The 14053-nt window shown below is 46.0% G+C and overlaps 1 protein-coding gene and 1 long non-coding RNA gene across 2 annotated transcripts; both read right to left on the bottom strand.

Annotated features, from left to right (window-relative positions):
- Nucleotides 1–669: 669 nt before the first annotated feature.
- vwa1 (von Willebrand factor A domain containing 1) lies at nt 670–9842 on the bottom strand. Its single transcript, XM_035644157.2, has 6 exons — nt 9441–9842; nt 6124–6681; nt 4010–4333; nt 3083–3358; nt 2487–2765; nt 670–1738 (listed from the first exon to the last, which is right to left on the bottom strand). The coding sequence occupies exons 1-6, from the start codon at nt 9523–9525 to the stop codon at nt 1710–1712; spliced, it is 1551 nt and encodes a 516-aa protein (XP_035500050.2). The 5' UTR covers nt 9526–9842; the 3' UTR covers nt 670–1709.
- Nucleotides 9843–10657: 815 nt separating this feature from the next.
- On the bottom strand, nt 10658–12942 carry LOC118316882. The gene is made up of 3 exons (XR_004795282.2): nt 12629–12942; nt 11251–11334; nt 10658–11062 (listed from the first exon to the last, which is right to left on the bottom strand). It is a non-coding gene; the product is annotated as an uncharacterized LOC118316882 (long non-coding RNA).
- Between the last annotated feature and the right edge of the window lie 1111 nt (nt 12943–14053).

Here is a 14053-nt window from a genome sequence, read left to right as displayed (position 1 = left end):
ACATTTAGACGTAAGAAACCAATTTAAATGTCTCTGATCAAAGTTACGTTGGCCATGGACCTGGTTGTCACGCGGATTCATATGCTGTGGTGTTGCACGTTGGTGTTCTGACATTGGAAATAATTGTACAGTACAGCTATGTACAGTAAATTGAATTTGAAGACTCTACAGCTTTGCCTTATTCAGTTTGTAAAAGAGTGATTACACTGCTTTGAATATGTTGAGGGTAGAAAAGCTGGACCACTTTCACTTTCATAAATACCAGGATATGGAAGAAAAGAGTCAGAGGTTTTCCAAGAGAAAAAACAGTGGTCATATGAATATTTATTTTTCCGAATGTAAGTAGAACATTTGAGGTATAATTATACCATGAAGTGATTCAAAGGGGCATTTAGTATTGCACTACAAATAATATTTGTTTTAATTGAAGCAGTAAATGCCTAAATATCCTGAAGAGGAATGTATCGAACTCTAATGTCCCAAATTGCAACACAAAATCATCTTTCATTATATCCTCTGTGCCTGATAAATCATCTTTTCAAATCTCCTGCAGCAGGGCCACAAAAGTTGTTTTAGAAAATGCAGTTTGTCAGGATATTTTGCCCAAATCTCAGATCACAACGTGTGATTTTACAGAAGGAAACAAGCAAAAATAAAAACTACAATTAGTATAAACAAAATTATTAAAGGACTTTATTGCAAGCTCTTGTTAAAATTCAATAGTGGTCAACAGACATAAACACAATATATTTTTGCTCTGGGAGGGTAACAGTGAAAGATCAGCTGTGAGCCTGTAAGGAGCCTTTCAGTAGAGGGCAGCAAAGACTTGCTTAAAAAAAAAAAAGGTAACAGTCTTAAAATGTAAACAGCATGTCTGTAAATACTGTGCGCTATTAATTATCATACTTACACAATTCTGGATTAATAAATATGAATATGGTGGATCTATGTCCACAGACCGGTACAAGACGAGTCTAAGTTACACACATCTGTATTATTTGCAGCATTTCCGTAGTTTCAGGGCATGTGGCTGGTCTGTTCGTAATTTTTGTTGAATGTTGAAAGCAATCCCGAAGATCCTTGCGTTTAGGGACCGCATTTTAATATTCCCTCGTTGCACTCCACTGTGCACACACACACACACAAGTATCCAATATTTTCAAGCATGCGCTTAAAAAGAGAAGTCATTGAAGTACAAGTCATGAGTATTTATTCTAAATGTGAATCAGATGTTCTCTTTGCGTTTGGAAGGACTTGGGAAAGAAAAATGCTGACTGGGGCGTGAGGCCCAACATATGGAGCAAAGCCCTTCTCCAAAAACAAACCACATAAGATATCCAACCGTCCCAGCATGCCCTGCTCTGTATTTGCAAAAACAGACCAAAGACACATCTTTACTTTCAGCTCGCATCTTTACAGTGAAGCGTTATACATCGACAACAGGTGTAAACCAGATGAGAAAAATAGAAAGGTAAAAACCAAGTCCTCTGTGTTGCAGATTGTAGCAGTCAACATAGTCCACAGACCGCTCTTACGTGTCTATGGCTTCCACACCGGTGAGTGTTCAGCAAGCCAAACCACACACACCGCTCCTGGATGATGTACGCAGAGGGGGAGAGGCGTGGAAGACAGAATCGTGGATGAAAGTCAGCATTCTTCTCGCCATCAGCTCTCCATGTTTGGTAAGGTGCACTTGCAGTTCAGGGATGCTATGATTGGTAGCCATACGCCAACGCGTCTAAAGGGCAGAGAGGAGGAAAACAGCCGTTAAGACATTCAGGTTTTTCTGGACGAGAGCCAAGGTCGGTCAAATATGAATTTCTGTACTTCAGGCAACAAGTGGGATTCACCTGGACTTATTCTTTTCAGTACATCCTAATTATATGTTATAGTTTTAAGTGTCAGTTCACCCAAAACACAAAAATATGTTTTTTTTCTCATTTGCTTCTGGACATGCAGAAAGCTTGTATTTGCCTACCTGTTTACATCCAGTGCTCACAGCAATGAAAATACTTGGCTGAGAAATACATTTTTCTTTGAAATTTAACATTTTGGGAATACAATTTTTTCTCTGACAGATAGAAGAACAACACCAATCATGTCTGTGCATTAAACCTACCAAAACGTCTTTTTCTTTTGCAATATGGAAACAGGAAGAGATTCATTTTAAGAGTTGAAACAGCTGTTTCCTCTGACGCTCACCAGTAAAATAGCCATATCTCATTTATTCAATCTGTACTGTAGTGTAGAAACAACAAATATGTGGTTTTATTGGAAGTAATGTGGCATAGCTATTTCATGACAAACATCAGATCATCCGTCCTTCTGAGAAGCATCTGCGCTGCAGCGACAAGACTATTTGATGTCCCTACTTGTTGTTTTGTCAAGAAACAGTTACACTCCCCTAAAACCACAGATAGTCATCTTTACATTACTTTTTGTATATGAATTGGCCTGCACACCCTGGCTGTCACTCATCCCCTCACTTGAATGAAACTGTGCCGTGCAACACAGTCCCTCCCCGCGGGCCATCCGGTAAATGGGTGACACGCACACCCGGGCCGATGGTGGGACGTGGGTGAGGCGCGTGGACAAAGAGTCGGGCGGCAAATAGAGGGAGGAGCGCTGGCCGGGCTCCGAGCTGCGCTGTCCCTCCCAGGTGAGCCAGTAGCCCCGCACGCCACCGGCCACGCTGCCCTTCCAGTCGACCTGCACCGAGTCACTGCCCACTGCGGTCAGCTGGAGGTCTGCCAGCGCTGGAGTCACTGGAAATGGGAGACCGCAGACGAGATAATCAGGGTGTACTCCAAACAGAAAGAGAACCGAGGAGAGCACTTTAAAGGAGAGGGTAGGAATGAAGAGGAGTGGGAGCTTCAGGTAAACAGAAATGCTGTACAGTAGAAAAAAAAAATGCTCCACTGACATCTCAGAACTGCCCCTTACAGTAGTCAAACCTGAACGGGACTGCTTATAATTATCTGAAATTTAAAACGCAGAACGGAATCTGCCGTGTAGGGTGAGGATTAGCGTGCGGTAAACGGATCCCGGATTCCCACGTCTGACCGCATTCCCTTCCGCTCACCTTCCTGAGTGCACACTTTGACGGACATGGCTTTCTCCTTGCCCGAGGCGTGCCGGGCGCTAACGGTGACCAAGTAGGTGGTGTCCGGCTGGAGGTCCCTGAGGAGAGTGGAGTTGTGGGTTCTGCCCACGGTGACGGCGTGCAGCCTGCCCCGAGGCAGCGCCGAGTACTCGATGTAGTAGCTCGTGACTGCCTCCGGCTGAAGGGGCCCCCAACTCACCCGCACGCTGGATTGTCCCGACTCAGAGATGGTCACCACGGATGGGCTCAGCACCTCTGGAGTGTGGAGACAGGAAGAAAAAAAGAGTTTAAGGAGGAAGGACATTTCAATTCGTGGTCTTTCAGTCAGTGAACAGTGGGAAAATGTGTCAACAGACATGCATTGAAGTCGACATGTGTGAAGGATAAAGTGTCCAGTTATAGGTGATTAAAAAGTTAATATTACTATAAGATATTACTTAGGTTTAAACTGAGCCTTTCTTAGTTTCCTTTAATTAATATCAAATTATAGGATTTTTGTTTTAAAGTCAGACGCGCTAAATAAAACGTTTTTTAATAAAATGTAAAAATTATAGTAAATACTGCAGATTAGCACAAGATGACATCTTTCATTTTTGAACTCTTTAAATTTGAAAGGCTGTACTGGTGAATGTTTGCCTTTTTGCTGAGACTAGACTTAGAGACTGCAGCTTACTAAATTAAAATGAGCACTTGAAGCTGTTTCTGCCTGTTTGATAAATGATTATGTACTCTCCACTTTTTGGGTCATATCTCCATGGTTGAATGCAATCATCCGTCGCTTTGGACAAAAAGCTACAACACAATGAATGTAAAGTAATTGTAATGTAGAGAAGAATGAGTAAATAGATAATGTGTAAGCAGAAGGTTAGATACACAGTTCATTTGCAAAATGGGATGTGGCCCGACCTGGATTTGTTGTGAAGGTGACAGAGAGTGTGTTGAATGCTTGGTCGTTGGACTCCGGGGTCAGCGTGGCAGTGTAGGTGGTGTCGGCCTTCAGGCCCGTGAGTCTGGCGGTGCTGGCGTCGGCGGACTGAGTGATTCTCTGGTAGTGACTGCCGCCGGTGCTCGGGCTGGTCCCGGTTCCGCCACTTCCCGTGCCCCCCGTCAGAACCGGGGCGAAGCGGATCTCGTAGTAGCCCGTCAGGCCGGAGAGAACGGGTCGCCACTGGAGCGTGGCGGAGTTGGTGGACACGTCGCGGACGTGCATCCGTTCGGCTCGGATAATCTCTGTCGGGGGGGGGGGGGGCAGAATGAAGGAATAAGTTGAATTTTGCGACGATGCAGGGAAGGGACGGCGACAGGGAAGATGACGAGACAGGTTGCTAAAAATGCCTCGGCTTCAGACAGCCACCCACGTAGACAGCCAGACTTGTGTTTCCCAAATGGAGTCCTGACCCCATACAATAAGACAACTGGAAATAGCCAGGCCAGTGAGGCCCTGCGACAAAATAAGAAAACGCCACAGAGGCCTCGATATCTGTGAAAGGATCCTTAGGCTCCCGGCAAGGGCCGGCGCATTTTGTTCACAAGCTTCATTTATTTAAACGTTACGTCGTACAGTACAGTCGCAGTATATAATGTTTAATTGCTGAGGTGTCCCTTGGGAGTGTTACGCTAGTTACCTAATCTGCCCAGAGAAATGGGGTGACCTCCCTGGTCTATTAATACAAATACATATATATGTGTATCATGTCTGGCATACTGTAGTGTTGGAGGATACAGCGAGGGAATCATTAATCCATTAATAGATCGGCCTATCTCATTACAGTGACTCTGACACACACACACACACACACACACACACACACACACACACACACACACACACACACACACACACACACACACACACACACACACACACACACACACACACACACACACACACACACACACACACACACACACACACACACACACACACACACACACAAACACTCCCGGCTTGCTATTCAGTCTCTCTGTCTTCAGGAGCATGTGTGGAATCAGGGAGAAGCACAGAGACGTGTAATGCATCTGCAGTATGAGCGGAAGGCAACTACAGTGATTGTAGCAGTCTGAATGGAGGGTGTTTCAAACACATGGGCAACACATTTTCAGTTTCGCCGCAGTTTTTGAGACATTTGGCTGCGGTGTGTAGTTCTTTCCCCTGCACTGTCGCCAAGTTCTTGCGGGCGCTGTTGGGTTTCGCTGCAATATTGTCAGGACCTCACTGTGTAAACTGCAACAATAGTCTGCTGTGTTTTGCTATACAAACCCAACTGACTTGAAGTGGGGGTTAAAGAACTTTTGAATTTGAATAATCTTAAAGCATCAATGTGTCTATTTTCTTAGAAAACGGTTCATTGTGAGGTCTCTGGATTTTCCTTTTCTTTTTACAAAGCTTTGAGCTTGAACCTTGCCGTACTGAAATTTGATTCAGTACAGTAACATTTATTTGAAGCAATCCAGTAATGTCAGGTCAAAAATATCTAAAAAGTTTGACTAACTCCTTTCAGAATACACATAGCAATGTGTTCAAATGTTGAAACAGCTTATTTGAATAGGTAAATTTGGAAAAATGAAGAAAAAAGCATGAATTGATTCATTAAATTTGTATTCAAATGTTGCAATACAAAACACGACATGACATTTCTTGAATATCATTAAATCGTGACCTTTGTCAATGAACAAAATGAATTAATAGTATTACAATTCTGTCTCAACATGAAGAAATTAATTATTGTCTTAAAATCAAAATTCAATTCAAAATAAATTAAGAATGGTTAAAAAGTATAGCCTATTTCTTTTGGGTTTAACTTTTCCTGTTGAATATAGTTTCCATGTTAAAGCTGGAGACAGTTGACAAATGAATACCTGGCAGTGCGTCGCCTAAATTTAATAATGCATCATTTAATATTTGATAATTATTAATTCCTGAAAAAAAACAATATTATCAAAAACGGAGGTTTTTGGTGCCACACTCCAGGCTCAATACCTGAACCCTCAACGATGATGATGATGATGAGCACACTCACCAATGACGGCATCCCGCAGGTCCTCCGTGATGATGCTCATATCGTCAATGTCCACAAAGTACAGGTGGCTCTCCACAGGCGGGCTCACCACCTGCCTCAGCACTTGATAGTTGCCGTGTCCCGTGGAGACCACCAGCACAGCCACGCCCTCCTCCCGCAGCCGTGCCATTGGTCCAAGCACTTCCCCCGGTTTGATCCCATCCGTCAGCCACACCAGCACCCTGGGGAGCCCCGCCCGGGCCCCGTCCGCTGTCCCGGGTCTCAGCGCCCCCTCCTTCGCCATCCTCAGCGCCTCCACTGTGTTGGTGTCCCCCCTGAGGGGTTTGATGTTCCTCAAAGCCCCCTGGAGGCCGCTTTGCGAGCTGAAGGTGTCAAAGCCGAACTCGAGGCGTGGCTCGGTGCCCACCTGCAGAAGCCCCACCCTCACCTGGTCCTCCCCCAGCGAGAAGGGGAGGAGGAGCTCAGACAGGAAGGCGAGCATGCGGGAGTGCTCGTAGGACGACACGCTCCCCGAGGAATCCACCAAGAACAGGACATCCCCCTCGCAGCAGTTCAGCACTGTGGAGGAAAGATACAGATCAGTGCGAAATCGAGTGGAACACGTTCTTTTCATGCTCATGTGGGAACCGTCCCCACATCTTTCTTTTCCACAGGTCTCCTCCTCATGCTTCACTTCCACACACACATTTGGAAAACTCCCTCCCTCTCTCCATCCGCCCTTCTTGGAACAACACAGTCTCGCAACGTTGACAGGAGACATTATCGACATGAAAGCATCGGAGAGTCAGAAATAAGTCCAATGGGCGAAGATAAGGGGCAAATCAAAACAACCAGAGGGACCACAACTTCAGAAGTGGAGTGATTAAAAAGGCGGTCACGCGGTCTGAGTGTGGATGAACGTGCGCCCCCGCCCGGGGGTTTTCAACATTTCATAGCAGAGGCAAAAATTAAAAGTGAACATGAGGGAGCGGAGCGGAGGGGAGCGGAGGGGAAGGGAAAACAGTAGCCGCTGGCTTTTAGTGGTTGAGGGGGAGTGGAGAAAGGGGGTAGGACGAGGGGAAATAAAAGGCGTTAAAAGGACAGGAGTTAGGCCGAGGTGTGGGGGTGCGGGGGGGCTGTTACTGGCAGTTCCATGTGAGAGACGAAGAGGAATGCTGGAAGACCATATACAGAGCCGAGAAAGAGAGAAAACGCGCAGCAGCGACAGAGGGCGGAATCTAAGAGCAATATTTGCACAGCAGATCCACACATGGTGATGTGTGTCGTCCAAAATCTCAACAGTGAGAGACAAAATGCAATAAAATAAAATAAAATTTAAAAAAAACATGCTAAAAGAAAGATGTGGAAAGAGGCGTAGACCTCGGACTGCCTCTGGAATATGCTCTGATTTAGCAACACTGCAATTACAGTACAGGTACAGACTCGGCGCGACACCTTGGCAACTTCAGATAATTTGATAGGTCTTTTTTTTTTATAAATATTTGACTGTTTAACACGTGAGAGGAGGTGTTGATAAGACTCAGCGGTGTTGAAAGCTGAGAGGGCGGCGAGGCATGTACACACACACACACACACACACACACACACACACACACACACACACACACACACACACACACACACACACACACACACACACACACACACACACACACACACACACACACACACACACACACACACACACACACACACACACACACACAAATCAAACACTCTCACACACACACTCGCCGCCTTTCCCCTCTATCAGTCTTAAGAATTCCTCTCATCTCTCCTGTTGTTTGGACTTTGGAGAGAGAGGGGGGCTGCTTCGTATATCACAGCCCCCTGCCTCCACCTTTGCGCAGGTATAGAAGAGCAAATGTTTGTCGTCTGGAAATAGCCACACTTCCTCTTTGTTTATCTGAAGAGGGGACATGTTCAAATGCAATTTGGCGGACTGGTACTTTTTTTTTTGCACTTTGAGTGACGTGATGTTGGAAAGAATGTGTCAAAAACCTCACGTGGCCCCTGTGGTCCCGCAACCCGCTGAACACATATCGATCCTGCGAGTCTGAACAATGACGGCTCTGTGTGCAGGAGGTGTTCGTTATCGCGGGTACATTCGGCGGTACCGTCTCTTCCTTTTTCCCCCGTGGGTGTCGGGAAGATGTGTATTAAAAGGGGATGACAGCAGTGGCAGCGAATGCACTCGCATAAAGAGCCGAATAGCTGTAATCTAAGTTGGTCGTGTCTAATCGGGTTCCTATTAATGGCAGGAGCAAAGCGGCGGTAGCTCGCTCACTGTATGGAGATGTGCTCGTGCACTTGAGGGCAGACTCGCCGATGTCATCAGCACCGAGTTTAGACTCTTCGCGGTCCCGGGCTTCACCAGAGCTTTTGCAAAGGGCATCGTGTTTGTTTTTGTTTCAGTGATTTGACGAAAAAAAAAACTGACCATATATGAGTGTCAGGATCAAAATGAGCCTTTATAAAAAAAATAATATCATAACTCAGTTTCAGTCAGTCTGTAAAATGTGATGTTTTCTTCTGGGGGGGTGGGGGTCCCCATCATATATGACTTGTAATATAGAGATGGAAAACTGAATAAGATCTGTCATTCTCACTTTTCTGTAATCAAAGGAATATCAAATAAATGAGTTTTTTCCAGCTGATCTGGGGACTGCTTTGTCTGCCCCTTGGCAGTCACCTGCTGCCAGGCCGAAGAGATTTCATCAGCTGACAATATCAGGGAATTGCAGCCCCACTCTTTTTTTTTTTTTTGTGTTACATGCACCTGAGCCTCTGAAGCCCTCCACCTGGAAGTGTCTGTGTGGTCCCACGCATGGCCCCTCGCCTTGGGAATCACTGCACCATCCCTGCACCATCCCCCCCAGGCTGTGGGCTTTCATCGACTGACAATTCAGTATACCTGGAGTCCTGCCATTTCCCTGAGCGAGCACACACACACACACACACACACACTGGTGTAACGTCAACCCCACCCTGATCCACCCTGAGCCCACACAGGACCCAGCGCCTCCGGCAGCATGCGTCAGTTTCCAGCTGGCTTCAAAGTCATTGCATATTCTCACACAATGTGCCACCAACGATTTTGATCTCACTTTGAAATTGTATGGGGGTAAAACAAAAAAAACAAAAAAAAAAGGTCTTCAAATTGGGCAATCTTATCTTCTATTTCATGTGGAATTCAAACCTCGATTCGATTCTGTCATTCTGACGTTTCTACCCGCTGTAAATGCAACAGCCCATCGCACGAGTATCTTCCCTCAGTGTGGACCGCGCGGTGCCCACCTCCGTCTGAGGGACCTTACCTCCTGCGGGCGCGGGGTTCTGCGTCGCCGACGGCCGCGGCAGCGAACACGCGAGGAGCCATGTCAGCAGCACGAGTCTCTCCATCACAGGCGGGCACGAGTCGGTTCCTCCGGCGCAAGTCGTCACACACCAAAGTCGCGGGTCCTCCGGTCGACCATGTATCCGAGGAGCGCACTGCACTGGCCCTTTTCCAGTCACTGGATCCCAGTCGGCTGCATGCTCTCACAATCACAAGTCCCACTTTGCTTTTTGTTTTATTTGTTTTGTTTTCCTATTTCACTTCTCCTCTTTCTTCGTCGGCGAACATGATCAAGCCGCCCGGGGACCTGGACACTGTGGAAGTCCAACTTGCACTAAGCGCACTGAACTCCCGGTCGGGACGCTCCTCGCCAATGCGCTCTGCAGCTCGCGCGCGGGGCGCGAGTGTCGCGCGCGCGACGAGTACGAGCGCGCCGCCTAAAACTTTCAAAATAAAACTCATACGCTCAACTTTAATTAAGATAACAGTTTGGTCACGAATGCTAAGCAATCTATGTGTACTACTTTTATGATATATATAAATAAATAATAAAATAATATCACAATGTAATTCTTTTTTGGGGGCCTGCAAAATGTTACTAAAATAAATTGACAGAAGAATCAGATTAATCATCTTAGAATATGTTCATTTTCAGTGTGTATACTATAAAAATGAAAGCCACCAACATATTATCCTGTGAGCAGGCATTTTTTAGCTGCTTTATTTACCGATGGCTAGTTTTAATAAGTGGATCACATCTCCTTTGTTTGAAAAATATGAATCTGCTATGTAGCCACAACTGTCAGAGCAATGTGGGATAAAAATGTACAACGAAATGCAGTCAAGTGTAAAGTAGCATAAAGTGGAACTGTGTAAATGCTGAATAATTACAGTACCTGGAATTTGTTTGATTATGTGTGCTTAACCTTCCATTGCTGTGTTGGATGGACATAAACACACATGAGTTCCAGTTATAAATGCAGGGACATGTGTGTGCATATATATATAGCTACTGTACCTCTGAAATAGACACTTCGCAAACACTTGCACAGCAGTTCTCGAACCTCTTCTCACATGTCCTCCCTTTAGAAGCTAAACAAAAAAAAACTGACACACACACACACACATTTTTTAATCAGTTATTAATAATAGGGCAAGCAACAATCCTAATAAATAAAGGATTCAATTTTAGGGAAATGAAGGTCAGCATCATAGCATTGTTTATTTTCCTTACATAAATCATATTCATTCAACTTAATTTCACTCCACATTTTCCCATGGTTAGCCTTTTTACTTGGAGAAGTTTTAGAGAGTAGATTGGACAATAAATGTTGTTGTTTTTTTCTTTACTGTAGCTCATAGGTGGTAGAACAAGCTATAAACATGGGCAAAAAACAGAGAAAACATGACATGCTGATATCACAGAAAGGGTCTTTATTTTTGAAGGCTGAGTTGCGTTCACTTCCCTCTGGCTGCGGCCGCTTGAAGGGACACATCTCACTGCCTTGTGCACCTCACTCCTCCCTCCTCTCTTCAGTCTCCCCAGTAACTCAGAATAGTAAATAGGGCTGTGTTCACCATCCAGGCGTCAACTCCTTGAATCTGGGCCATAATTAGATTTAAGGCTTCAAGTCAAGTTACACTATTACCAGGGATACAAATGGGGAACCAACACAAAAAAATATAAACTACAAATATAACATAATCAGGCTGAAATTTATGTTCCCTCTTCATACATTATATTTTGTATACTTTGAGTCAGTCCTCAGAGACGAGCCTATACCTCTTACCTTTACTTTACCCTGGATTTAATCGCTGGATATTTGTCATGAAGACAACCAAGAAGTTCAGAGATCCGGGAGATGATGAAACCTCTGGTTCACCGAGAGAGAGAGAGAGAGAGAGAGAGACACAACAAATACTCGCAACATGTAAACCACTGGGAGGGCAAACTCTGAAATTATACAGCACATAGTCTGGGAGCGGAAAGAGGTCAGGAGCTCTGCGTGTTGGCCATTCTCTGAGGTAAACAACCCAGCAAAAGTAAAGGTACACATGCAGACAGTTTGGTACATGGGCTGCACGGACAGCATTGGTGTGCGTGTGTGTGTGTCTGTGCGTGTGCGTGTGTGTGTGTGTGTGTGTGTGTGTGTGTGTGCGAGAGAGAGAGAGAAAGAGAGAAATACAGAGACAAAAAACAAAGAAGGAGCCAAGAGGGTCAGAGGGAATAAATGGACGGAGGAGGATGGAGGAATTGAAGTGGGACCAAACAAAGGTCTGGATTCCTCCGTGATGCATCATGTCCAAATACTTGCATTGTTCCCGCTGACACATTGACAATAAACGCACCCTTCCCACTACACACCTAGTAACTAAACACTTTAACACTATACAGTGCAGTCACTGATTGGGAAGTATTGTGATAGCTCTGTCTGACCTACATCATGTTTCACTCATATCCAAAACTTGAGCAACTAATCCTACTTGTGGCAGGTGAGTCACTTTGGCCGCCGTGAATATCAAAGGCCTGTGGTCGATCACTGGCTGAAGGTTTTGTTGAATGCTCTGTGGCTGAAGTTAAAACCAAATGTCCCGGAAGTCAAGTGCATGCGGCACGTTGCTGCATCGCTGCTGCACGACAGACAAGCAACGTCTCCACAACAACAGTGATATCTCGGCCGTTTCGGTGTACCTCTCCTCACCGGTTTTGTATACTGCTACAGATGGGAGTTCTCTCCTCCTGTGCCGTTTGACAGTCCAGTCAGTGAGCTGTAAATCAGTGAGATACACACAGTATACCCCCACCTGGAACAACCTGGCACTGGCGTGTGCATGTGTGAGAGAGCAGTAAATAGCTGAACATGCATGTGCACAGATACAAGCTGTATTGTTTGAATGAGCATGCGCACTCACGGCAACGCATTTCTTTCCGTACTTGAACGCGTCAAGCGTTCGCGTAAATCGCTCAGGCCCAGGTTACACGCAGATGACTGACTGTCACGCACACAGCCCGTGTCAGCATTTGACATTGCGCGGTGCTGTAATCCGCAGACATTGCCAGCTGCTCCCGCCCCGACACAGCCTCATTGTCAGCCCCGCTGTCTCAATCACTGTGTCAGATTATGCAACCTGAGCTGTGATGTGTTTTTCTGTGCTCTTTCCACATACCAATCGAGTCCAGTCCCCGGTGGGATGACGGCTAGAAGTCCCGCTCTGCAGGGAGAAAGCGCAACGAGCGCAAGTCGACGTGACCTTTGAGCCCCCTGGGCAAGGCAGCAGCGGAGGGAGTGGGAGGAATGGGAGGAGAGGTGAAAACATGTAAACGCCGCTGAGGCGATTGGAAGAGATGACATTTGGTGGATCACATCATTGAGGGTGTGATAAGGAAAACTCTGCACACCCGTCAGCGCAGGCCTGTAGCCTGAAACACACTTTTAAGCAGCCAGAGTTACTGCCTCTTCAGTCTCTTGTAACTTTGGCCTATAATAGCAGGCCAGTTGTAATTACCCGTTCAAATTTTGGTCGCCGAGTTTTTTTGGCTACGTATCGGAATGCCACTGTCAGTGGTTCCGTGAATTCCACAGAACTGTACGTGCCAGGTTTTGTCCCCCTTTCTGCCAGTCTGTGGCATTTGAGGGTTGGTTTATGGCAAACCATGGTTTCTGTGCAGGATGGAGAAAGAAAAGCAAAAATGTTGCCACCCTCTCTCTCTCTCTCTCTCTCTCTCTCTCTCTCTCAGCAAAATAAATGGCATCATAAAGCCATATAGAAACATGAGGGGAGAGAGGCTGGATGCAACAGTCATCAAGGATTGAGAAGTTAGGGAGAGAAACAAGGGCGATGCAGATATGGAAGTGATGGAAAAGTGAGATAAATCCGAGGGATGCTGCGTGTAGGGCGACGCGCAGACAAAATATTTACCAGAGTGTACATCTGGACCCGTTATAGGCAAAGGGATGCAACTCAAACGCAGAGCCAAGGATTCGACATGGCACGTAAATCAAAGCCATTAAACTAAAAATACAGATAGGGAAGTCCGAGGGATTTCCCATCACTGGGATGTGGAGAAGACCAGAATGTGCCAAGTGCCCACTGCCTTCCTGATCGACGCTGACCCCCGCCGCCCCTACGTCAGTGGTACTTTCCTGTCTCCACAGATCGGCATCCTGTGTATGTCCAAGGTGGGACTTGTCTTTTAAATAGTGTCTGTAAAGGCATTTCCTTTAGAACACTCTGTTTTGTTTCAGCACCTTGAGAATAAAGGTTGGTTGATTAGGATGCTGCCTGTAAACGAAGCAGTGGACAGCTCGCCGTGTTCCAAGAATGTGGAGGGCTGACTACGTTGACGGCAACGCTCTCTCTTTGCCTTCCCTAAACAAATATGACAGGTTACACTAAACACAAGCAACCGTCCAGCTCAGGGGCCGGGGACCGAATCATTTTCACACAATAAATCCGAGTGCATATCTAACTTTGGACAGATGCGCCCGTGTCTGTGCACCGTCTGGGAGCAGAAACTGGGCACAGCTCGAACCAATCCTGCGCGTCAGAACATCTGTTTTGCAATAATCAGAGAGTCCGTGAGCCTCCGCC

The sequence above is a fragment of the Scophthalmus maximus genome, chromosome 3 (genome assembly GCF_022379125.1).
Source record: "Scophthalmus maximus strain ysfricsl-2021 chromosome 3, ASM2237912v1, whole genome shotgun sequence".
NCBI lineage: Eukaryota > Metazoa > Chordata > Actinopteri > Pleuronectiformes > Scophthalmidae > Scophthalmus > Scophthalmus maximus.
Note: the sequence above shows the minus strand (reverse complement) of the source record. Positions and strands in the feature narration are given on the sequence as shown.